Genomic DNA, 26,286 nt, shown 5'->3' with positions numbered 1-26,286 from the left:
GCATCCTGCGGCGAGCTTGCATTCTGCAGCGAGCACCAAAGAGCAGTGTCTTCGAGCACCAAAGAGCAGTGTCTTCCTTGGGCCACACATTCACCTGGCTTGACTCCAACTGCCTGCTGGACTCTTTAAAAACCGCTCCATCAAATGATGCTGCCCAAGCTTTGGTTCTCATACTGAAAGATACTTTAACAGTAACTTTTTGCCCACTTTAAACTGCAGTTACCAGACGTTCTAAGCTCCTGAACTATTGTACACTTCTATGTTTTTACACATTAAGACAGAACTTTACATTTATGTCAAATTTCCATTTTGTACCACCTTTGACTAATTTTAATGAGAATCTGGGGTTAGCTGCGACACCCCCCACTACATTCACCTCCAAAAGCATCACATATTAAACAAGGGGGAAAGGATGGGTAGTCTCCCAGCACCCGAGCCCAGGGAATGAGCCCCCTGCTGACCCCACAACAGAATGCTGAAACCAGACACCGACCTCAGCGCCCCTGACAGAGACAGGCAGAATCAGTCTAAAATCTGGCCAAAGACTCTCCCCAGGAATTTACCAATCAAAAATGCAAATGGATGAACCAGCTCAGTGTTACCTGAGGTTCCCAATCCTCCCAGCTCCCAGCACTCTGAGAAAAAGGGAGTCTATTTATGGCAAATACTTCTAGAGCTGAATCAATGCACTGTAAATAAGAGACCAAAAAAAAGAATCTATAAAGGGTTTCCATTCTGACCAACCCAACACCATTACTGTACAAAAAACAGTTTTATTAATTACCCCAACTGCGCCTCTGTTCATGCTCTAGGTCACACTTGTTTCTCAGATTCAGCCCAGGCTCAAAGGCAAGTTACCAGATTAGCAAATAGGAAAACTGTTCTGCAAAACAGCAACTGTCAGCTTAAGGCATTACTAACATTGCAGAAGGAAGCAAGGTTACTAGGGAAGTTTGGACAACCCAGGATAATGATTTCTGGGACAGGAAACCCTCTCTGAAAGGGCCAGTCCATGCTGCTGCTGGGAGATGACACTCTTGCTCTGGGGAACAGGTCGCTCCTTTAAACCCATCCACAACATCACAGACAAAACACTGTCTATTCCTCGAGCTTTCAGATTTAGAAGTTAGTTCTATAAAAAGCACTCTGTCCCAGAAGCCCCGACATGTCCATGGGCCTCTGAGCGCTCACTTGGTCCTCCCTGACTGGAGCAGAGGAGGATGGAGATATATGGAAGGTTGGTCAGGCTCAGTTTTTAAAAATGAAGTCACTACTAGAAATATGGAGCAAGGGGCAGAGACCCCTGCTGCAATCACATGCTGAATCATTGTCCTCCCAGAGAGCAGGCTCCTACAGGTTCCTTCAGTCCATGGAGTGCTCAGAGCAGGGCAGGCCAGTGTGGCCACGGAGCTGTGCCTGCCTCACTGCATGCCGAACCACTGCTCCTGGTCAGCCCACTGAGCCGCCTCACTGTCGCTGCCCTCCAGGTCCCCTTCTTCCCCACTCCCTTCCATGTCGTCCACATCCTCCTCCTGAGTGGCATCCGTGGGACTCTCCTCCTTCTCCATCTTCTGCATCCCCTCTAGAGACTTCTGGTCATTGGGGTCCAAACTAGGGGACAACAAAACAAAGGAGAGGCCTGAATCTCTGCCTTGCTTCTTGCTGGCTGATGCGTCATCTCTCCCTGGCACAGCAGTGAAATGACCACCCAGTCACAGAGAAACTGCTAATGCCTGGCCTCTCCAAACAACTCCAGTTCCATAGGGAGGATCGAGGGAGTCCACCACTAGAAGCGAAAAAAGGCATCTTGTCCTAAGTTTTAGAATTCTCAATTTGAGTTTTCTCCATTTATTTCTTAAACCTTTTCACACTTAATACCCCTAGCATTCTGCCAGAGGAAGATACCAGATAACACAAATGAAAAAGTAGCAAACAAGCATTAACAGAAAAATTCAAATATAATTTAACAGTATTGGGTTTTTAAGTTACAAGTTTACAAAAAATACTTATTTTTCTGTGAGTAAAATTGTTCCAGGTTCTTATGATATAATTAAACATATCAGCATTTCAGTAGTCAACCAAAATCATCATGCTTACCATGGAACAGATCTGTCAACTCCTAGGTTAGACCCCAGGACCCAAAGCTACCCCACCTGGGCATCTGACTGTAGCAGCTAAGAGTACTGTGCATGCCAAAACCCTCAAAGTTCAGAGGGTCCAGAACATTTATTTACTTGGTTCCTAAGCAATCTCTCCTCTTGCCTTTGTGACCATCACTGAGGCCAGCCGGTGTCCAATCTAGCAAATCCCGTCTCTATATTTTATTTTCACATTTGCTTCTGGGTTTCCAAAAAGCAAATGAAACCCATGTTGGAATCCTGTTCCTACTTATATAACTGTAGATTGATTGTAACAACTCCTATTCTCTGAAACCTTCCATACAGCTCTCACCCACACCCAGCACTCCCCACCCTCTGCACTCCCACCTTGCCTTCTAGAGACTGCTTTGAAAGCACTTAGCACATGGTATCTATCAGTCTGCACGTCTGAGACTGAGAGCTCCCGGAATCACAGCATCCCCAGTGGTTACTGAGATGCCAGGCACATGAGTGGTGCTTAACTGCTGAACAAGTAAATGGATGTGATCAGACTCAATTAAAGACAGGCCTCCACCATAACTTTATAGACACACAGACAACCCTCAAAGAAATCACTTCTGTATTAAGAAGTAAGAATACCACTATTTATTTAGTATTTACTATATACCAGGCACAGTGCTAAGAGCTTTACATGGAATAATCATTTAATCCTCATTTAATCATTTAATACCTAATAAGGTAGATATAGACAAGGAAATCTGTTAGTAACTTGCCCAAGATAACAGGTGGTAAAGGTAGTATTCTTCAGAGCTTAAGTTCTTAACTACTCCAGTAGGTAGAAACATGGGAAAGTACTTACAATACGTTGATTGAAAAAGCAGAATATAAAATATATACTACGTATAACCCTATAAAAATACGTATATGTGTTGGCAAGGCCAGGAAGATGATCTACACAAATGAAAACAGATGTTATAGTGGTGTGGCTGGTTATGAGTGAAACAGTTCTTTAATGTTGTTAATATCACTTAAGGAAAAGACTTTAGAAGTCATAAATTTACAAACAACTCTACCATTACTATTATTACCGTTTTCAACCGTGGGCACAAAGTGTGTGTTTCCAGAACTCCTGTTACATTGTTCCCTGCTTCCTCTACCCCTCAATGACCTTCCCCCCATGGGAGGCTAAGTGCCTACCTTAGTGCTATACTATACTGGTCCATTGCTTCCTGATACTCATTGACAGCTACAAGGAAATCTCCTAGGATCCGATGCAGGACACAGTCACTCTGATTAGCTAGTGCGTTCCGCAGCAAAGCAATTCCATCTTCATATTTCTGTTCTCTGCCTGGAAAGAAAAAGACCCTCATTTTCCTACTTACACAACATTTTGAAATATATTCCCATCGCAAGTCATATACACAAAACCAAAACAATGATCACAATCCAACATCTATTTATAGATGTCAAGAGAACAGTGGTGTGGCAGGAAGTGAGAACAAGCTCGTTTGAATTCTTATTCCATTAGGAACTCTGCAGTTTGAGTTCTGATTTTTAAAAACTTACTCACGACCAAAGTTCATATAAAAAGCCAAAATGTATTTGCCAAACTACCCTAAACTCAGTTCATCATAAATCAGGACTTGAAAAACCAAGGCTAAAAAGGAAGTCATAAGAGAATCAAGATGGGTCAAAACAATTCAAATTGGTTAAAACCAGTTATATTCGGCCCAGATTAGTTCAGGACAAAGTGAGCTGAATAGGTACTAACCAAGTACACCTGGTTTGAGCCACTCCACAAAAGTCATTCACTGCCAATCCAAGCAGGTCTAAGCCAATTACGTTTGGTTGTGCTAAATATAAATCAATTCACATGGGCTCAGACCCACTGCAAAAGCTCACACCTGTTTGGTCATCTATAACCAACTGGGACTAGGGAATCCAACTGAGATGAGGTTTTACACAATTAACTACGAACAGGGAAGTAAACAAGATACACTTACTAAGCAGTTCCGCTTTTTTCACCACAGCCTTAATGTAGTCCGGCCTTTGAGTCAGGGCTTTATCTAATAAAGTTTTGGCTTTCTCCTGTGTCACTGGGTCTTCAAGACAAACGGTGGCTAAAAGGGTAAGGGTCTGTGCATTTGCTCCTAGAGTTTTGTAAACATTGTTAGCCATTACCATGGCTTCACGAATACTGTTGGAGGCTAAGTAACATTCGATGAGACCTGAAAAAATATAACACAAAGTTCAACCACATTACCATTCCAAGCCATGCTTCCATTCTGACAGCCTTCCAAATTACAAACCTTCAAAGTTTCAAACAAAGGGCAGGCCAAGGGAAAACTCTGATGGTGAGATCAGACTGAAGGGTATGTTGATGGAACAGCTAAGAGGTGCTCTTCCCCAGAGCACCTGACGGACGTGGAAAAAGCCTGTAGTGCAAAGGCACCTTCAGTTAGTGAAGGAAACAAACATGCACCAGTAAACCAAAGCATGTAGGCAGCCCAGCTGCATGTCAGAGGAACAACTGTGACACTACTCATTAACTGATACTGTGAAAGATGAGGTTTCCAACAAAACCCAAGGTTTTGCTGCCTCTTAACAAACTGTTAATTTCCAGCTGTGCTCAGTCACCTTTAGTCCTACATTTAAAGGGGAGGGCTCCTACAGTCCACAGCGAATGTCCAGCTCTAAAAACTAAAGGACCTAGGGAGCAACCTCAGGAGAAAGGAAGACCTTTTCATTTGAAACATAAACGTTATCTCAAGAAGCATTTGCTGAGGGTTTCCCTAAACTGGATGGAAAGGGCTTAATCAGATGGATCAAATACACTGAGATCGGCAGCTCCTGCCTCTTTCCATACCCACGGCAAGATGCTCCACGGGGACATTTCAAGTACAGTCAACTCTCAACTGTTCATGCCAAGGAATCAAAGAGAACAGAGGAGGTACTTTTTAGTCCAAAGCACTCATCAAAACAGAAAAACAGCTTAAACCCCAAACCCACACACTCCCTGGCAGATTTTCTCTGTATACTCCTCCACCCTAGCGGCATTTATAACATATGTGCACATTCTACCACACACTATGGTTACTTAACCAGAAATTACCAAACTCTTAAGGGCCACATGGTGGATTCAGAATATGGTGGTTGGTTGTAACTACCTACTGAATAGTTTTACTTTCCTGCTAAAGCCCCACTGGAAATTCAGAGGGAAATGTGAAGAATGCACTTCACTGATCCAGGGCCCCCACCAGTAAAGAAAGCTTGGTTGGCGGCTGCAAGAAGCACCAGAAGGCATAACCAAGTCACCCTGACCCAAATTTCCAAATTGTAGCTTGAGTGAAGGCATCCCATAAAGCCTCACTGGCCAACTGGGGAACAACTCTTAACTATCCTGTGTCCAACCACTCACTGTGGTAATGCAATTAGCTGCATTCCTGGGCTCTTGTGAAACAGGCACACAGCGGACAGGAGTTAGCGTGATAAAAGCAGCTGGGAGGCTAGGGAAGTTACAGTTTCAGGATCAAGAATTTAATCTGAAACCAAAAGCTTGGTTTGCTGCAGTTTCTTAAGAACAAATCCACAACAGGCATAGTTCTCTGGCTATCTAAGCAGATTTGTTCTTTACTCCAACTTCCAAATTTTATTTCTCAAATTTGAACTCATCTTCCTGTTAAGAGCAAATTACTCCTAGACTCCTGGGTTTATTTTTAAATTCTTATAAAAATATGCTTTGGAGGAACTGCATCTTGTAAGATCTATTTTAATGTCTCTGACTGAGTCACCAAATGCTGCTGAAGCTGGCACAGCTTTGAACTCCTAGGGGCAGTTCACACGAACTTAAAATAGTACATAACAAAACAAAATTTGACCCTGATCATGCCTACTCTAGAGGTCACAATGAACTGACCAGTTCCCACAACCAACACTGTCATATGGATATTGAGTTACCCTATGAGTAATATTTCTGGCCCAAGGTAAGACAACTGTAAAAAAGAATAAAGACAGGGACTTCCCTGGTGGTCCAGTGGTTAAGACTCTGCGCTCCCAATGCAGGGGGCCCGGGTTCGATCCTTGGTCAGGGAACTAGATCCCGCATATGCTGCAACTAAAGATCCCGCACCCGACAACTAAGACCTGGCACAGCCAAATACATAAATAAATACTAAAAAAAAGAAAAAAAAAAAGAATAAAGACGTACCAAGCAATTCAGCACAGTGCCAGCACAGAGAAACTCACATTAATGACTGGCCCACGTTTGAGAAACAAAACAGGAAAAAAACCCAACCCAACTATACCCTAACCAAAAATCAGAAACAAAAAATGAGAAAAATGGATTGAAAGTATGGAGTGAAAAGTCCGGCCCTAAATGAATTTATAATGCCTAATGCAGTGGTTCCCAAATATGTCTGCACAATGGCATTACCTGTGATCTTAAAAAAGTACTGATGCCTATATCCCAACAGCAAATATTCTGACTTAAACAGTACTGGAGTGACCTAGCATCAGGATTTTTCAAAGTTCCCCCAGAGGACTCCAATGTACAACAAACTTTAGAAACTGCTGGCCCAACAAAACCTTCCATCTGAGTGCTGTCGCCACATCTACAGATCCACACCATTCATCTATATTTTTTATCTTACCTTCATAACAATCTAAGCGACAAGGTGCAAGACGTATAGCCTCCCGAAAGTGGATTATTGCTTCTTGGACTCTGCCCATGTTTCTAAGTGCTGCTCCCTTAAGTAGCAAAGCTTGAACACTATTACTGTTCAGCTGAATGGCCTTGGCTCCTAAATAGAGGGCTCGGGAGTAGCGTTTGCTGTAGAAGCTATGGCACCTGGAAGAAAAAACAAACAAAAGTTATCTGAGATAAGACGATAAAGAAACTTCTTCAAAAAGGAAAATCAAAGAAAAGGCCCTCTACGTGATCCTTACTACAAACCCCTTACAACTTTAGCCTAAGATATTAGTGAAAAAACAGAACAAGAATCTACTGAATATTTATTTTTAAGGGAGAAATCTTGATACGGTAGGGAAAAATTACAAAAAAGAACCTGATGGGGACTTCCCTGGGGGTCCAGTGGTTAAGAATCAGCCTTCCAATGCAGGGGACGTGGGTTCGATCCCTGGTTGGGGAACTAAGATCCCACATGCCGTGGGACAACTAAGCCCGCACGCTCTAGAGCCCGCGCACCGCAACCACTGAGCCCACAGGCCGCAACTAGAGAAGCCCACACGCTGCAACGAAGAGCCCATGAGCTGCAACTAAGACCCGACACAGCCAAATAATAATAAAATTAAAAAAAAAAAAAGAACCTGACCATCTGGGTATGTTATCAGGTCAGAGACATTCAGAGACTTTGTAAAGCCAGGCTAATAACAGCAGCACAGTTCCTGGCCTGCTCACTGATGGCTGCCCGTGTGCAGGTGCAGTGCTGAGCATGATGCACTCACTATCTCAGTAAACACCTACCCCACAAAGCAGGGGTATTACCCTCATTTTCCAAATGAGAAAACAGACTCAGAGAAGTAAATGATGTATCCAAAGTCACAGGCAGACCATGATTTGAATCCAAGTCTGATTATCCCTTAAACCAGAGCTTTCAAATCTATATTCTATTGAGGAGGAACCACAATTTCCTAAAGAATCTACTAAAACTGGGGAGAAAAGGGAATGCATAAACATACCCAGAGACCACCCAGGGTTCTGCATGTTGATCAGAAATATTGAAAAGGCGGCAGCCAAGGTTCTCCACATCCTCCAGCCGCCCTTCTCGTGCCAGGAGGTAGCCATATACATCCATTCCTACAGAAGAAGAGGCTCATTAAACAAAGCAGCAGGGGTCTTTTCTGAAGGAGCTGTAACCTTCATCAGAGTCCACACTGAGGCCCCAGCTCCTGCAGGGTCTGAGCCCTCTCCACCATCATGAGCTCCTCCCACCAGCATTCCCAGTTTCCTACAGAATGACTATTAAAAAGACAAAACACATCCAAAAGTTCAAAAAAAAAAAAAAAAAAAAGACAAAGGAGTAGAAGGACCTACCTCACAATTTGAAAGCCTGTTATTTTCAGGAATTATTTGTCCCTATATCCTGTGGCGTGATAATACAGCTATCCTAACACATAACCAGAAAAGGCCCAAAAAAGGCATCAAATTAAGTTCTCTCTTCCAACAGGTCTAGACACAGTCAGGAGTACACACTTAACATGACGGTCTCAGAAAAAGTTAGCCTATTCTAGAAAAAGCATCTAGTTCCTTCTGGAGTCTAGTTCATTTAAGATCATCCCCCAGCCCTACCCCCCACCCCCCCATTCTCACTCATGTTCTATTAAAAAAAGGCCCCAAGCTCGCTGTCACCCATCTCTTACCACCATTCCCCTCCATTCCTTAACATTCCTTCAGATTCCCAAGAAAATGCCTCTCAAACCAAGATTACTTCAACTCTCCCTGCTGGCCCCTGGACTCGGGTCTGAGCTTCTAACTCCAAGATGCTGACTACTGCCAGGCTAGTACTTCTAAAACATCATTTTCATCATGGGCACAGGCAGTTTGAAGAAGAGGAATAACACTGGGCAGGAGGGGACCTTGGGCAAACAAATTCATCTTTCTGGATCTGTTTCCCCATCTACATGCTTGTGAAGTTCCACCCCCCCCACTCTGTCAACTCTACAAAACTGGGACTTCCCTGGTGGCACAGTGGTTAAGAATCCGCCTGCCAATGCAGGGGACACAGGTTCGAGCCCTGGAACGGGAAGATCCCACATGCTGTGGAGCAACTAAGCCCATGCGCCGCAACTACTGAGCCTGCATGCCACAACTACTGAAGCCTGTGCGCCTAGAGCCCGTGCTCCACAAGAGATGCCACCGCAATGAGAAGCCCGTGCACCACAACGAAGAGTAGCCCTCGCTTACCACAACTAGAGAAAGCCTGTGCACAGCAACGAAGACCCAACACAACCAAAAATAAATTTATTTATTAAAAGAAAAAAAAAGAGTCTACAAAACTGTTTATTGTCACGAGGCCATGTTTTTCTGATGACCTTTTTTGGGCCTTTACAAGCAGACTTCAGCCTATCTACCCAACCTTATTTCCTACTATTCCTGCGCACATTACCCTTCACTCACTGCCACTCACCCAACAGCCATCCTTTGGAAGTCCCTGTGGCTTACCTCCTTCAGCAGCAATCTTCTTTTAAATCAATGATTTTTTTGTTGTTCATTTCTAATTACTTCCTTTAACCACCTGATCACTTTCTTAGTATCTGTTCACTTACTCCTTTTTAACTATATTTAAGGACACAGTAAAGCTAAATTCCCTAAAAGGATATACGGTTCTGGGGATGCCATCCAAATTCTCAGTCAGGCACATCATAAATCTGTAAATCATAAGGAAGGGCTATGATCCCTCCCCAAAGAAAAAAAGCCAAATAATGATCTGTGGAGAGATGACACTTGAATTCACGCAAATACAACTGCTCAAAATGGAATTACCCAAGTGTCAGAGACATTGTCAAGACCTAAAAAAAAAAAAAGGTAAAAGGCTACTCTCATAAACTTTATAAAATATTTTTCACAAAAAATTGTATCAGAAGATCATGTTACATCTTCTCCCTATCTTCTGATTTGCCCCTCTACAGCCACCTCCATCCTGCCCCAAGAATTACTTACCTTTTATCAGATAAGGATCCAACATCTGTGCCTGTTCAAACTTGAGGACAGAGTTTTTATTGTCTCCAGCTCTGAAGTACAGATCTGCTAAGCTTCCCAGTAGGTCCACGTTATCTCTCAATAAGGACTTTTTCTCTAGTGAACTTTAAGATATTAAACATTGAACCTTAAAATCTATTGTAAATCCTCTTAGTTGTTGAATCTGGGTGATGGGTATATGGGCACTATTTTCTTCTGTGTATGGACAAGATTTTTCACAAGGAAAGACTAAAAAAAAAGTGTAACTAGATTTTCTTATTCTGAGCTTTTAACTTAAAGTTATACAAGATTGGATAGTAAATACACAGAATAAAGCAGAAATCTCTCTCATTACCTAGAAACTTTCTGGTTGCAGTTTTTCAGAGGATAACATACACTATATGGTGTTAAATGTAATGTCATTCAAAGTGACAGCTACTTATTATTCAACCAAATGACTCTGTCTAACACAAACCCCACTCTGTTGTCCTTGGACTTTACCTGACTAGAAAGAAAAATCCCAGTCCTGAGGCAACCCAGGTCAGATGCTGCAATAAACTATGCTTCTGGGGCACCCAAAAAGATGTTCTTCCAGGTTCAAGTATGACACACTAAGGCCGTCTGTTTTGCAAAGGTTACTACTTTTGCAAGTACAGAGCTAAACTCGGTCCATGTTTACATTTAACAGAGACTATTACATCTGGGACCATTCAGTACATTAACAGACTAACAAAGCCTAGGGACAATTGGCTGTAATACCAACAGATAAGCATCCATTTTTCTGTTTTGTTAATTTATATACATAAAACCCCCATACAAGGGCCCCAGGAATACTGAATTAACTTCGTGGCTCTCACCAGATGGTATTGATTGCTCTCGAGTTGTCACCAATGTGCACAAAAGCATACGCTTTGATCCACACAGAGAGCCAATCTAAGTTAGGCAAGGTCTGGATCACGTTCATCGTCATTGATGCCACCTCTGCACCTTTTACAGAAAGGGACAGCAAACCTAATCCAACAGAAAGTAGGAGAAAGAAGGTGAGGCATAGCATCCTTCTTCTACAATGCAAAAAGCAATAGGCTACCCTTTCCCTAGGTTATAAGGCAACCCTTTCCCTATTCTAAGCAAGATGGATATGACAAAACAAGTACAGTATTTCTTGATCAGTGAAAGAATACACGGCAATAGTAACCTATTGACTCACTCTCTGGAGGTGAGGCATGGGCAACTTTAAAAAAAATAGTTATTCTAATGTACAGCCAAGATTATCTTAGAGAGTAAACACTCCATGAAAATAGGGAGAGAATGACCTGTACCTAGAATGGCATCAAGGGCTAATGGGCACTGCCTCAGCACTTCCTTATAGCTGGTGACTGAAGGTCGCTCCTGACCGGCCTTCTTGTACAGGTTTGCCAGCATCATGTTTATCTGTAATGAAAAGAAAGGACAATAAGGTAAGTATATATTTAAAAACAAAATCTCACCATCAATAAGTCCTGATTTTTATTATCAGCTATTCTACTTTTTACTGGAAAATCTACCCAAAGCCGTGTGGAAATAAAGCCCAACCCCATTCTTCAAACCAAAGAGGAAATTACTACTTTGTTTTTCCTATGTCCTCCCATTTCCCCCCAAATTCCTCTCACTTACCCAGCCAAAAGGTCCAAAAATATCTGGACCAAAGATGCTGCCTCTGGAAATGGAAGTAACATTCATTTGAGAAATGTTACAGAATTCTAATTACCTTGATTTTTAAGACAGAAGATGAACTACCCTAAAAATGCTTGTTTACATACTTTATTTTGTAAGTTTACATATTCTAAATGCAATTAATATCACAGCATGAGAAAGTGAGGAATTCTAAACACAGCTAATTAAAAAAGATCAGATGAATTTTCCTCAAAAAGGAAATGACAGATACAGAAGTAAAACACTTGGCTTCTCTCTGACAATTGGTCTAGCAGCTAGACTCTAGCCTTTCTAATGCTTAAAGCTTTGACCCACAGGTACTGTCTGACTGATCAAAGTAATGCTACAAAAATCAAACTCTAACTGACCTCTAGAGGTGATGATGATCCTGAGATTAGCTACACTATTTAAATCTAGTGAATGCATTTTTAGCACAATTCAAATATGTAACTCAGAAAACCTCTAGTTAAAAAAAAAAAAAGATAAAGAAAAACCCTTCCTAAAAATGCAACAGGGAAAATTTGAGAATACCTAAAAGTTCCAAAGAATATAGAAGTTACAGGGAAGGGATAAATATTCTCAACAGTACAAAGAGAAAAACACAATTTTCCAATTTAAAATTAATAGATATTAAATAGAACACATTGTTTGCCAGATCATTAACCTAAGGAAGCAGTCAACATGAGGGCACAAAAGAAAAAAAAAAAGCCAATCCCCAATCTCCTCAATTATCTGAAGCTTGGTATGCCAGACACTTACTAAAAATTACTCTGAAGATGAAGAACATGAACATCTGTTCCAATTATGAACTCATAGTATATAAAAGTCTAGTATGCCATTAATCCATACTGATTCAAACAATGAAATACTAGAAATAAAACTTTTTTTTTTTTTCATTCAGATGGTCTTTTAATCGGCTTCGTGAAGCCAAAGAAAACTGCGTATAAGAATTCCTTCACCCCTTCAGATACAACATTGATGGGATATGTGTACGTCTTCCGGTAAAAAAGGACAATATAAATACACATTTTCAAGAACCTCTCAGGGATGTCTGCAAGTCTACTGTGGGTCCCACAGGACAGGTGGACGCCTGGGCCGGGCCAGGGCAGCCCGGGTGCTCTGCTGCCACCCGCACGGTTCTACCACGCTACACTCAGAAACGTGACACCGAGTTGGAAAAAAGCTACAACCTGCTCAGCTTCGGACAAAGAGCAGATTCAGAGTCTGTTCAATCTCAAACAGAAGTGACTCGGGGCACCCAACTTCACAGGGCCGACCCCAATGAAAAGACAAAGAAAAAAGCAACACAACCGAAAACAAAAAACAAAACTCACAACCCCTGGTGATTTAAAAAAAAAAAAAAAACTCTTGGCTCACGGTAAAAAGGTAAAAGTAAAACTGGAAGTGCTCTTCAAAACGTGTTTAAGACTCTTAAAAACAGACAGCGCTTCCTTAAAAAGCAAAGTGTAGTAACAAGGCCATCTGGGGGCCAGAAGCAGTCAGGCTGTGTTTGACAAGATCAGAACCAGTAAGACTACAAAAGTGGGTACAAGGAGGTGTAATCACTACACATAAACGATTCAGCGGAGCTCCCAAAATCTTTAAATATACGGCCACTGGAAGGACGCTCTCGAGCAGGAAGGATTTTTACTCGTTGTGCGTAGCGTAACTGTCGTAGCTGTCTCTGTAGGACCCGCCCAAGCTCCAGTCACCGCAGCTGCCACCCTGACTCCGGCTGCTGTAGTAGTCTCTGGAGCCTCCATACCCCCCACTCCTGGACTCGAACTGGCTCCCCCTGTAGCCGCGGTCCCCTCTTCCTCTGGAGAACCCACGGCCCCGGCCTCGGCCCTCGCCCCTCGTGGAAGAAGCCCTGGCCCCCGGCAGAGCCACCTCGGTACCCGTGGGATTGGTTATCAGACGACTTGCCAGTCTGGTCGACCTGGATCTGCCGCCCATCCACAGACTTCCCGTTCATGGCCATCATGGCGTCCTTGGCATCGTCGATGTTCTCAAAGGTGACAAACCCAAAGCCCCTCAATCGCTGGGTCTCCGTCTTTCACGACCACCACTTCCGAGATCTGTCCATATTTTGAGAAGACCTGCTCCAGTGACTGCTCGTTGGTGTCAAAACTCAGCCCTCCGACGAAAAGCTTGCCTTCATGTGATGCCGTGGCGGCCACTGAGTCGGGCAGGTCCCTGATGCAGGCGGGAAGACGGCACAGCACAACGACCCGAGCTCCTAACACGCGAAGTGACTCAAAACTATTTTTTATTTGGCCTCAGATTTTCCATTTTAGGCTATGTTGAAATGCAAAAAAAAAGGTACTTAAAGGAAAACTCCAGTACTGGTGTCAATACTTGAAAAAAATAAAAGAATTAAATTTAATATCCTTTCTCGACTGCTTGTTATTAGCAAACTATGACGGATGGACCATCTGTCTCAACAAATATTCAAATTCCCTTTAAACTACCTGACACTTTGAAAGAGTGAGTTTTGAGTACTACCTAGTAAGAAAGTCAATTCTTTTTAAAACAGATCCTCACTTGGGGGCATCATTAAAGCCACATTCTACCAGTTATAAACACAGCAGTCATCGTGTTCTAAAAACTGAGTGAGAAATTGTTTGTTGGTACGTTTCTCTTAAAAGTTGAAGATTTTCCAAGATATAATAATTTCACACTGGAATTTTCCTTTAAAATTGTGAAAGAATGTGTGGCGGTGTTTACCACACATTAACAGACGTTCATTTTGACTCACTTCCTTGTCCTTTACACAGACTGAGAAGCCAGTTAACTCCCTAACGGACAAGAAAGAAAAACTGTAAATATTCTAGGTTTATGTGTGAGGCACACATCTTTGCTTGCTCCTGGCTCTACAGAACAACAGCTCTACAGAATAAAGAATGAAAGATATGTACTCCTAACATATGTGGACTCCTCTGGTCTCTCCTGAAATGATGGCTGTAAACACCAAAGTGCTAGATACAAAGCTCAGCTTCTTTGCCATTACTCATTTTAAAAAATGTCCCTGAACTCCCTCAAGTCATCAAGAAAGAAATTATGGTACATTTCCAATAAGATAAGGAATAGGTACCATGCAAAGTTTATAATCAAAACAGCATCTTCCAAAAGAAGACACTCTTTATATATACAAAAAAAATTATTCTTGGAGTAAGACTTTCATAGCGTACCAGAACATAATTTAGTATATAGCACCCAGCTTATTATAAGACAAGTTAATCTATAATACTCTTACAAATGGTTTTTTTTTTTTTTTAAAGTTTATTTATTTATTTATTTATTTATGGCTGTGTTGGATCTTCGTTTCTGTGCGAGGACTTTCTCTAGTTGTGGCAAGCGGGGGCCACTCTTCATCGCGGTGCGCGGGCCTCTCACTATCGTGGCCCCTCTTGTTGCGGAGCACAGGCTCCAGACGCGCAGGCTCAGTAATTGTGGCTCACGGGCCCATTTGCTCCGCGGCATGTGGGATCTTCCCAGACCAGGGCTCGAACCCGTGTCCCCTGCATTGGCAGGCAGATTCTCAACCACTGCGCCACCAGGGAAGCCCACAAATGGTTTTAATAACAGCTATCACCATAAAATATACTGAGGAAATAGCTTACTTTTTAAAATTCAGAAAATATTAAATAAATCCTCAACATGAGGAGATGCTTCAACATGTTCTCATAAAGTTTGATTATTTACTTTTAAAACTCAGTAACACCTGGGTGAAAAAACACTAACTAAATACACCAGGTCCCTACTGGTTATGATTCCTTTTCTTTTAAGGGCAGGAAGATGTACATAGACATCATACCTATAAAATTCCTTATTGTTAAGCACACACTGCACAGAACAGTTTTTCAATGAAGTGAGGACGGTAGGTGACATGAGAGTATGAAGAATATTAAATACTGATGTGAATTTACTCTTAAGAGCTAAGATTTTCATTGTTTTTCTAAACTGGACTTCAAAAAAACCTGTAATCAGAGATGCCCAATATAATACTCCTTATAAAATAGTACTTTTTTTTTTTTTTAAAGGTCTTTTATAGCTACTTTATTTATTTATTTCTTTATTTTTGGCTGTGTTGGGTCTTCAGTTCGTGCGAGGGCTTTCTCTAGTTACGGCAAGTGGGGGCCACTCTTCATCGCGGTGCAGGGACCGCTCTTCATCGCGGTGCGCGGGCCTCTCACTATCGCGGCCCCTCCCGTTGCGGGGCCCAGGCTCCAGACGCGCAGGCTCAGTAGTTGTGGCTCACGGGCCCAGCTGCTCCGTGGCATGTGGGATCTTCCCAGACCAGGGCTCGAACCCGTGTCCCCTGCATTAGCAGGCAGATTCTCAACCACTGCGCCACCAGGGAAGCCCCTAGAATAGTACTTTTAAAAAGAATTCTCACATACATGAACTTAATTTAAACCAGAGAAAGTATCATTATCCTCAGTAAGAAAAAAAAAAGTAAAGCCAGATTTTTAACTTGTGCCAAGTTCACACTGCACACAGCTTGAATGCCCTAAACTCAGACAAGACACCAGAACTTTTGATTTCAGTTGAAGGTGTTCTATACACTATAATATGTTGACAAATCAAACACAAATACTATCCTACACACAAATAAGTACAAAAGGATCTTGTAGTCTTAATTCTGAAAATGAAAGGAATACACATTATCAAATGGATATACCTATAGAATACAAAAAATGAGGTTCTAAAAAGTATTGTTGCTACCTGTAAGTATATGGCAAATCATACTTCCTACAATAAGAAACACCACAAAATAAACACATGTAATATTATTCTCCAGCTACCACTTTCATTAGCTGAATTTTCAGGGTCTCATAAGAAAGTCACTCCTCCATCTCTCTAAACAGGGAGAACAGGGGAACAAAGTGGGAATTAGAGACAAGGATAAAATGTTCAGATGGAGTCGCTGAAAACATGGCAGAAGAGGGTTGGAAGGACTGGGGAAGAGAAAAATATGTAACAAGTTGTTAATTCAACTTACTTTGGGAGTTCTTTGTCTTGAAGGGATCCCATCAAGAATAGCAATGGCATCTTTATCTTGTTTTAGCATTGTATAACATTCAGCCATTTTGTATTTTACTTCAATTTCAGATGGAAGACACTTAAGAGGAAATGAAAACATCTCTTCAAAATATTACTTCAACAGTATAGCAGTTCTTCAAAACGTTAAACATAATTACCATATGACCCAGCAATTCTGCTTTTATGTATACAGCCAAGAGAACTGAAAACATGTCCACACAAAAACCTGCACACAAATGTTCATAGCAGCATTAATAATAGATAAAAAGTGGAAACAGGGCTTCCCTGGTGGCGCAGTGGTTAAGAATCCACCTGTCGATGCTGGGGACATGGGTTCGAGCCCTGGTCCAGGAAGATTCCACATGCTGCAGAGCAACTAAGCCCATGCTCCACAACTACTGAGCCTGCGCTCTAGAGTCCACGAGCCACAACTACTGAGCCCATGCGCCTAGAGCCCAGGCTCTGCAACAAGAGAAGTCACCGCAACAAGAAGCCCACGCACCGCAACGAAGAGTAGCCCCCGCTCACCGCAACTAGAGAAAGCCACGTGCGGCAACAAAGACCCAACGCAGCCAAATAAAAATTAACTAATTTTTTAAAAAAGTGGAAACAACCCAAATGCCCAACAACTAATGAATAGTTAAAATATGGCATATCCATACAATGGAATATTATTCTGCAATAAAAAGGAATAAAGAACTGATTCTTTATTCCATGCTGTAACATGGATCACCCTTGAAACCATTATGCTAAGTAAAAGAAGCCAGCCACAAAAGGCCACATATTGCACAATTCCATTCATATAAAATGTCCAGAATAGGTAAGTCCACAGAGGCAGAAAGGTTAGTGATTCCCAGGGGTTGGGGAGATAAAGGGCACAAGGTTTTTCTAGGGTGATGAAAATATTCTGGAATTAAGACAGTACTGATGGTTGTACAATTCTGTGAATACACTAAAACCCACTGAATTATGAATTTTATGTTGTGAATCGTATGTCAACTTTTTAAAAGACTCTTTAAAGATTAAATGTATTTAATTCACATGGAAGGTTCAGCATGGCGTTAAGCATACAGAGTGCTCAAAAACAGTTAACTACTGGCCTTCCCTGGTGGCGCGGTGGTTAAGAATCTGCCTGCCAATGCAGGGGACACGGGTTCGAGCCCTGGTCCGGGAAGATCCCACATGCCGCGAAGCAACTAAGCCCGTGTGCCACAACTACTGAGCCTGCGCTCTAGAGCCCGTGAGCCACAACTATTAAGGCTGCGAGCCACAACTACTGAAGCCCGCATGCCTAGAGCCCGTGCTCTGCAACAAGAGAAGCCACCGCAATGAGAAGCGTGCTCACCGCAACAAAGAGTAGCCCCCACTCGCCACAACTAGAGAAAGCCCGCGCACAGCAACAAAGACCCAACAAAGCCAAAAATAAATAAATAAAATAAATAAATTTATTAAAAAAAAAAGTTAACTACTTCCATGAATGATCCTGTGTGGATAATACACATGACTTCCATTCAGTGTCAGAAAACAGAAGTCCTGGCAATCAGCTCTTTAATAACAAAAACAAAGCTTCTGGGCTTCCCTGGTGGCACAGTGGTTAAGAATCCGCCTGCCAATGCAGGGGACACAGGTTCGAACCCTGATTCGGGAAGACCCCACATGCCGTGGAGCAACTAAGCCCATGCGCCACAACTACTGAGCCTTTGCTCTGGAGCCCGCGAGCCACAACTGCTGAAGCCCGTACACCTGGAGCCCGAGGAGAAGCCCGCGCACCGCAACGAAGAGTAGCCCCTGCTCACTGCAACTAGAAGAAGCCCGCGCGCAGCAACGAAGACCTAACGCTGCCAAAAATAAATAAAAATTAATTAAAAAAAAAAAAGCTTCATTTAAAAAAAAAGCACAAACAAAGGTTCTACATAAAAAGAAAGAAAACAAGAGGAAGATGTACAGGCTTTAAAAGAAAGCAACAATATTACTTTGTATCTTTTTTTAATGTGGAAAAATACAGAACACAACTCATAATTTCACTTCACAGTTCATTCTACTGACATTCCTTTTAAATATAAGTTGCATGTATAATTTAAATGTAAAGACAGATTCAAACTGAAAAGTCAAAGTTCCCCTCTCCCTAAAGCCTCCCATTAAATGTATTTCCTTCATGCACACAGAAAATTTTTCATGTATATTAACCATATATATTTTAGGCATATGCCAAGATATACTTATATAACTATAAACTATCCCCTTTAGGGAATTCCCTGGCTGTTCAGTGGTTAGAACTCCGTGCTTTCACTGCCCAGGGCCAGGGAAGGCCCGGGTTCAATCCCTGGTCCCGCAAGCCGTGCGGTGTGGCCAAAAAATAAAAATAAAATAAACAAACCATCCCCTTTAAACAAAAAGAGTAGTGAACACACTGCTTCAAACCTTATTTTCTTTACTAATATACACAGTGTTTTCCACATTAGCACATATACCTCTATATTTCATTTCTTCAATATTTCCATCATAGTCCATCCTAGGGCTATATTATAATTTAACTAGACCCTACTGATAAACACTTTTGCTTCCAGTTTCTTACCATTATAAACAATACTACAATAAGCAGCCTTAATTATATACCCTTGTAAACCTTTTGTGAATCTACTATTAGGATTAATTTCTAGGAATGGGATGACTGTCGAATGGTGAAATTATAATTTTTTACCCTTCATTTATTTAACTAATTATCAAACAACCAAAACTAGTAGGAATTCATAAGATTATTTTGTATAAATTTCCCCAGGTACTCACTATCCTAAAAACTGAGTTACATTTTAAGAGTGTACTTTCATTAAAATTATTAAAAACACTTTAGATTTTGAGTTCTGTTTGTATAAAAGGGAGGAACAGGGACTTCCCTGGCGGTCCAGTGGTTAAGACTCCGCGCTTCTAACGCAGGGGGCGCAGGTTCAATCCCTGGTTGGGAAACTAAGATCCCACGTGCCATGTGGTGCGGCCAATAAATAAATAAATAATAAAATAAAAGGAAGGAACAATGAATGGCTTTGGTTAGAGCCTAGATAATTCTATTTAATTTTTAAACTAATTAATTTAAAATTTAATTCTATTTTTAGATTCACCATAGAGTGAACTTTGCTTCTAGCCCTTAGTGCTCGGTTGGATGCATTCTTGCATCTAAGTGGTTTTTCATCTTTGTTTCTCCAGTCAGCTCCCCTTTAAAATTACTTTTTATTTTACTTCTTCTACATCTAATCAGCAGTCTTTCAAATTCCTTCAGTGTCTCTTGCTCTCAAAACAACCCAACCAACCAAAAACACATCACACATCTATCTCCAATTACCTGACTTTGTGGAGTGGATGCAGAATTTCCAGTTGAAGGTCTCACTTTTGAAGTTTTACTTAAGGCTTTCTTCTGCTGTAAAGCCATAGTATACTTACTCACAGCATTCCGATATTCCTTATCGTGAAAGAGAGAATCTGCATGATACACCAAAAGCTGGTACTTCTGAGATGGGGAGAATAACTCACTAGAAAACAAAGAAAGTATACCCCCTACATGGGTTGTTTTGAAATGTTAGAAAGAACGCTCTCCTTAGTGTCTATATAAGCCTAATACAAAGCCTTGTGTTGACAGTTTACAAAAAAGTAAATTTATCTCAAGTGCTAGTCCCCCAAAAAAGAGGCAAGAGTCATACTTCGTGTCAATATGGTCAACACATGTAGGAAATTGCCTTAAATTGTTCTTTACTATAAAAACAATGATACATCTAAATCAAATTCAGTAATACAGAGATATACAAGAGAAATGTAATACAGTTGACCCTTGAACAAACCAGGTTTGAATTACAAGGGTCCACCTATATGTATAGATTTTTTTTCAATAGCACACACTACAGTACTACACCACCCTTGGTTGAATCCGTGCATGCAGAACTGCAGATATGGAGGAAATGCATATATAAAGGGCCAACTATAACTTATACGTGGATTTTTCACTGTGGGGAGGGCTGGCACCCCTCCCCTCCTCTGAAAGTTGTTCAAGGGTCAACTGTGTATCTTTTCCTCCCCTTCTTTAACCCAAGCCCTCTTAATTGAAGAGTCTGATATATATCCATAACTCTCATATTAACATCAATTTTTAGGGTAATACAGACAAAAGAGAGCAATCATGACTTAACTAATTATTACTAAATATTACCAAAGAAGGGTTAAAGAACCTGGAAAAGAGAAACTCACCACTCTGAATCCTTTTTAGCTAAGTGCTGAACAAAAAGAGGTTTGGAGGGTACTTAAAACTCTTCAAATACTGGAAAAAGGGCTTCCCTGGTGGCGCAGTGGTTGAGAATCTGCCTGCTAATGCAGGAGACACGGGTTCGAGCCCTGGTCTGGGAAGATCCCACATGCCACGGAGCAGCTGGGCCCGTGAGCCACAGCTGCTGAGCCTGCGCGTCTGGAGCCTGTGCCCCGCAACGGGAGGGGCCGCGATAGTGAAAGGCCCGCGCACCGCGATGAAGAGCGGTCCCCGCACCGCGATGAAGAGTGGCCCCCACTTGCCGCAACTAGAGAAAGCCCTCGCACGAACCGAAGACCCAGCACAGCCAAAAATAAATAAATAAATAAATAAATAAAATTAAAAAAAAAAAAAAAAAATACTGGAAAAAATGGGAATACTAAAATACTGAAGTATGGGAATAGACTAGGATAAGCCAGTGGGACAGAGTGGAACAGAATGAGTGAGGATTAGCCTTATTTGATGAAAGGTTTTTTTTTTTTTTTTTACATACAGAAGTAAACTTCACTAACAAAAGAATTTTTACTTCCTGAGTCTCAGGGATTTAAGGACAGCGTAACGGAACCAATACATTTCAGAACCTTTTCTTTAACCTTGAATATTGCTCACAAGTGTTACAAGTGCCTAGGACTGGCCACCAATCTTAATGGGAAACTCGTATTTTTAATCTCCAATCCCATCCTTCCCCCAGTTAGAGTTTACATTTTTTCACTGACAGGGAAAAGCTACAGCCACTTAAAATGAAAGAACAGTCAGAGTCAAAGAACTCTGTAGATGGTTAACTGCTCAGCAAATGAAGGATACTCAAGAACAGGTACCATAGATTAGTAGTTGCCAGGGGCTGGGGCAAGTGGAATTGCTGAGTGACTACTAATACATTTGGGGTTTCTTTTGTAGGTAATGCAAATGCTTTGGAATAGACAGTGGTGACAGTTGTACAACTCTGTGGATGTACTTAAAACCACAGAAATGTATTCTTTAAAAGGGTGAATCTGATGGTATGTAAGTTTTATCTTAGCAAAAAAATAATTTAAAAAAAAGGATAGGTAGGCTAAACACTGGATATAAAGTTACAAAAGAAAGTCAATGACTGAAAGGTACAGTCCAGATAGTTGAGATCTCTTCCAACTCTGAGATTCTATATATTTAGTGAGAAATAAGATGTGAAAGAAAATAGTTGATTTGATAGAAATACTACACTCAGAGAAAGGATTCAGATGTTTATATTTTGTAACATACATGCCTACTTATGCATGCATAAGTTACCTCTGAAATGATACATGAAAAACTGTTAAGTTGTTGCCTCTGGAGAAGGGAAATAGTGGGGTGAGGTTCAAGACTCAGGGGCAGACACCTATCTGCATACCCCTTCAGTACTGTTTGATTTTTTTTTGTGGTGTGTATTGGCAATTAAGAAATATTAAAATATAAATGATAAAGGTCAGAATTTAAACACCTCCTGAAGCGAGGAAGGAAACTGCCAGTTTAGCCTAATATAAAGAACAGGCCAAGTCTAATCAAAGGACCAAACTCCTTCTAACTATCCTGTAACATCTTCAAGAACCAAGAATAATGACTAACTGGTGCATAAATTCCCAATGGTAGACACTGTATACTTTGACAAATCACTCAGAACCAGGTGAAAGGCTCCAGAATAAACAAAGAAGGCCGACAGAGACCAGGGCTCCTCACTGTCAACACTAAGTGGACGGTGGTAAAATGATGGGTCTCCCGTAGTGAGGTCCAAAAGCACTAATGGAAATGAAATAGGTAGCAACAGCTGCAACGCCCTTAAGTGGCCCAGACAGCTTCCAGAGCAGGCCAAATGCAAATGGGTCCACCCTGAGTAGAAGATTACAATGCCATTTAGACGCAGTAGACTGTGGTGGGTCAGAATGGAGACTTTAGAGTCAGAAGGACCAAAATCCAGACATTGTGGCTCTTCCACTTACTAGGTGTGAACTTGAACACGGTATTTCACCTTCCTGAGGTTGCACGTATTTCCTTAGCACCTTCAATAAACGTCTGAGTGCTTACTGCACACAGGCACTGTGCTGATTTCATTAGGTGTTAAGTGATGAAGAATATAGATCTTAAAAGTTCCCATCACAGGAAAAACATTTTTCTGTAACTATGTGAGGTGACAGATGTTAGCCAGACTTACTATGATGATTTCACAATACAGACAAATATCGAATCATTATGTTGTACACCTGACACTAGTATGTCAATTATATCTTGGTTAAAAAAAAAAAAAAAAAGAGTGATGTAGAATATAAAACAGGGCAAAGAGACAAAATGGTGAGGGTAAGGGACAATTCTGGTGGCCAGATAGGAGTTTTCTAGGAGGGACACTGTCATACAGAGTGAAGTAAGTCAGAAAGAGAAAAATATCGTATATTAACGCACGTATGTGGAACCTAGAAAAATGGTACAGATGAACCGGTTTGCAAGGCAGAAAGTGAGACACATATGTAGAGAACAAACGTATGGACGCCAAGGGGGGAAAGTGGCGGGGTGTGGGATGAATTCGGAGATTGGGATTGACATATATACACTAATATGTATAAAACACATAACTAATAAGAATCTGCTGTATAAAAAAATAAATAAAATAAATAAAAAAAAAAAAGAGTTCTCTAGGAGGGATATCTGAGCTGAAACCTAAATGAGGAGGCAGCTCTGAGGCGAGGACTCCAAGCAGAACCGCGAATGCAAAAGCCCTGAGTTGAGAACGAGCTTGGTGTGTTCAAGTAACAGAAAGAATAGCCAGGGAAGCTGGAGCACAGAGTGAGAGAGAGAGATGTTTGGCCTCGTAGGCCGTGGGAAGGAACTTTAATTTAACCACAAGGGAGAAATTTAAGCACAGGGGCGACATGCACTCAAGGCTGGAAATAGCCCTGTGCTTCATCCGCAATAAGACTCCATAAGCGGCAGCTTTGGAAACATGAAAAGGGCACTGCGAGTCCTTAAAAAGGCGCCACTCTCACCCATCAAGGAAGTCTCCCGTTTTCAGGTGTTTGCAAGGACGAGAAAGTAAACCCTACTGACACACCCAGAGAAAAAATCAATCTCAAATGCAGGACAAGGATCTAAAACCAGGGGATTGGGCTTCTTTGAGCCTCAGCGAGCGAGAAAACGTTCTTCGGGAAGGAGCTGGGAAGGGATGAGTCAGCCCAGCGATGTGACAGTCGCTATGCCCGGCGACAAGTTCCTCAGGAAAACCTCTGCTCCGAACTTTGGGGAAACCCTCGCCAGAGTGGTCCTCACAGCCCCCGCCTTCCGTTTCTCGAAGCAGCCGCTCGCCGCATCCCCCGCAGGGAGCGCATTCCAGCGCCCGGCACAACGCGGGGACCCAGTGAACTCAACTTCGTTCCTAAGTCGGCTCCGCCCGACGAGGCCCTCGCTGACCTCGGAACCTCAGCTGGGGCCCGCAGCCGCTCCTTCCCGCCAATCCCCAGGTCCCCTCAGCCCCTGCTCCCAAACCGGCGCCGCTTTCTCCTCAGCCCCAGGCCGCTCCCCGCCTCAACTCACGGGTTGTTATTACTCATTGTAAGTAACAAGCTGCTGAGGAGCCGCACGTTGGAGTGCAGCCCCGCTGCCGCCATGTCTCGCAAGTGGTCTATCACATTCATTCTGCCCAGCAAGGCCGCCGCGACACCAGCGCGAAAAGCCGGTTGCAGCTCCTTCGGGAAGACTCCAAAATGGCCGCCTCGCCAGGGTCCATCGGGTCTACACGCGGCACCGCCCCCAGGATAATAGGCAGCTACCGAAATGCCTGAGAAAAACGAAAACAAAAACAACCCCCTCTTCCTTCCCCGCCAAGCCCCCTGTGAGGTGGTACAATTTGGTTTGGGGTGTGGGGAGGTTGTTTTTAGCAAAAGTTACATCATCATTCTAAGCTGCAAACTTTATGGAGGGCTTACAATGGGCTGGGGACAAAAGGCAACTCAGGACGAATGCATGCCCAATTGAAATGAGTCTGAGAGGACTCTCAGAAATTAATAAAAATGTATTGACATTTATCATAAATAAAAGTTAATATACTAGTAGGATGCAGGGGAAAAAAATCCCCGACAGCTGGAATTAGATATATTTTAATCAGGCGCCAGGGGCAGTCCTAACTGCTTTTTAGTCTCGCACGAGCGCTAAGGCTGAAAGCGCCACGCCCCCTCCCCTCAGGTGTTGCGTGTACCTTTGGGAGTCAGGCTTCACTCTTCGGGTGCAAAAGGACATATTTTTACCATGTGAAATTACTCACCAGCTCAGAGTGAATAAAGACTAGGTTGAGTTTTAGCCGTCCTAACATGAGTGTAGTGTTATCTTGTGATTTTTATTTGCCATTCCCTAATGATGTATGAAATTGAGCATCTTCTCATACGCCTATTTGCCATCTGGGTATCTTCTTTGGTGAGGTATCTGAGCAGTTCTTTTGTCCATTTTTTAGTCCGGGTGTTTGTGTTCTTTTTTTTCTTTCTTTCTTTTTGGCCGCAGGGCGCGGCTTGTGGGATTTTAGTTCCCCGACCGGGGATCGAACCTGGGCACTCCTCAATGAGAGCACGGAGTCCTAACCATTGGATGGCCAGGGAATTCCCAGGGTGTTCGTGTTCTTATTGTTCAATTTTAAGGGCTCTTTGTGTATTTCGGATAGCAGTCCTTTATCAGATTTTATCAGAAAATATTTTGCAAATATTTGCTCCAAGTCTGTGGCTTGTCTCATTCTCTTGACCACTCCCTCGCTTTTACTTTCAGTAAGAGTCCTGAAATGAAATGACTAATAATAATGGCCCGAAAAGAAACAGACAGTGAAAATATTATTTTATTAAACTTCAGCTAAATAATGATGTCAGTAAAATTTTTAATGAAAAAATAAAACCAATATTACAGGACAAAAAGTTAACGGATTAATACTTTTTAATTATATTAATGTATTTTTTAAAACTGTTACCCTACATGTTGGATTAGCAAAGAAATGAATAATATACAGTTTCTGGTTTTGATCTTTAAATTCTGAAAACTTGTCAATGACTGCCAAGCTGATCATCTTTGCGTATTCATGTTCCATACACAGTGTAAACAGATTTGTCAATCATTGGAGCACAGCTGTGAAAAGACAGGGAGGAAACTTAAATGCATATTACTAAGTGAAAGAAGCCAATCTGAAAAGGTTACATTCTGTATGATTCCAACTATATGACATTCTGGAAAAGATAAAACTGGGGACAGTAGAAACATCAGTGGTTGCCAGGGATAGAGGGGAGGGAAGAAGAGGTGGAGCAAAGGGCATTTTTAGGGCAGTGAAACTATTCTATATGACACTATGATGGTAGATACATGTCATACATTTGTGAAAACTCATAAAATGTACATCACCGAGAGAAATCTAAGGTAAACTACGGACTTTGGGTGACAATGGTAGGTTCATCAGTTGTAACAAATGCACCCTGAATGTGAGATGCTGATAG

At 42.0% G+C, this 26,286-nt stretch overlaps 1 protein-coding gene and 1 pseudogene across 3 annotated transcripts; both read right to left on the bottom strand.

Annotated features, from left to right (window-relative positions):
• Positions 1–753: 753 nt before the first annotated feature.
• ANAPC7 (anaphase promoting complex subunit 7) lies at positions 754–25,724 on the bottom strand. 3 transcript variants are annotated; one of them, XM_007189521.2, is made up of 11 exons: positions 24,356–25,724; positions 19,871–20,057; positions 16,493–16,612; positions 11,115–11,226; positions 10,653–10,806; positions 9,778–9,920; positions 7,797–7,914; positions 6,749–6,945; positions 4,103–4,327; positions 3,297–3,447; positions 754–1,611 (listed from the first exon to the last, which is right to left on the bottom strand). In XM_007189521.2, the coding sequence occupies exons 1-11, from the start codon at positions 24,454–24,456 to the stop codon at positions 1,422–1,424; spliced, it is 1,698 nt and encodes a 565-aa protein (XP_007189583.2). In that variant the 5' UTR covers positions 24,457–25,724; the 3' UTR covers positions 754–1,421. The 3 variants fall into 3 exon arrangements, with proteins under 3 accessions (XP_007189583.2, XP_057382617.1, XP_057382616.1); XM_057526634.1 differs by having other exon boundaries at positions 19,871–20,082; positions 24,356–25,718; XM_057526633.1 differs by lacking the exon at positions 16,493–16,612 and having other exon boundaries at positions 24,356–25,720.
• Positions 11,657–13,766, bottom strand: LOC114238763 (cold-inducible RNA-binding protein-like; annotated as a pseudogene).
• Positions 25,725–26,286: the final 562 nt, after the last annotated feature.

Source organism: Balaenoptera acutorostrata, chromosome 13 (assembly GCF_949987535.1).
Source record: "Balaenoptera acutorostrata chromosome 13, mBalAcu1.1, whole genome shotgun sequence".
In the NCBI taxonomy this organism is placed as follows: Eukaryota; Metazoa; Chordata; class Mammalia; order Artiodactyla; family Balaenopteridae; genus Balaenoptera; species Balaenoptera acutorostrata.
Note: the sequence above shows the minus strand (reverse complement) of the source record. Positions and strands in the feature narration are given on the sequence as shown.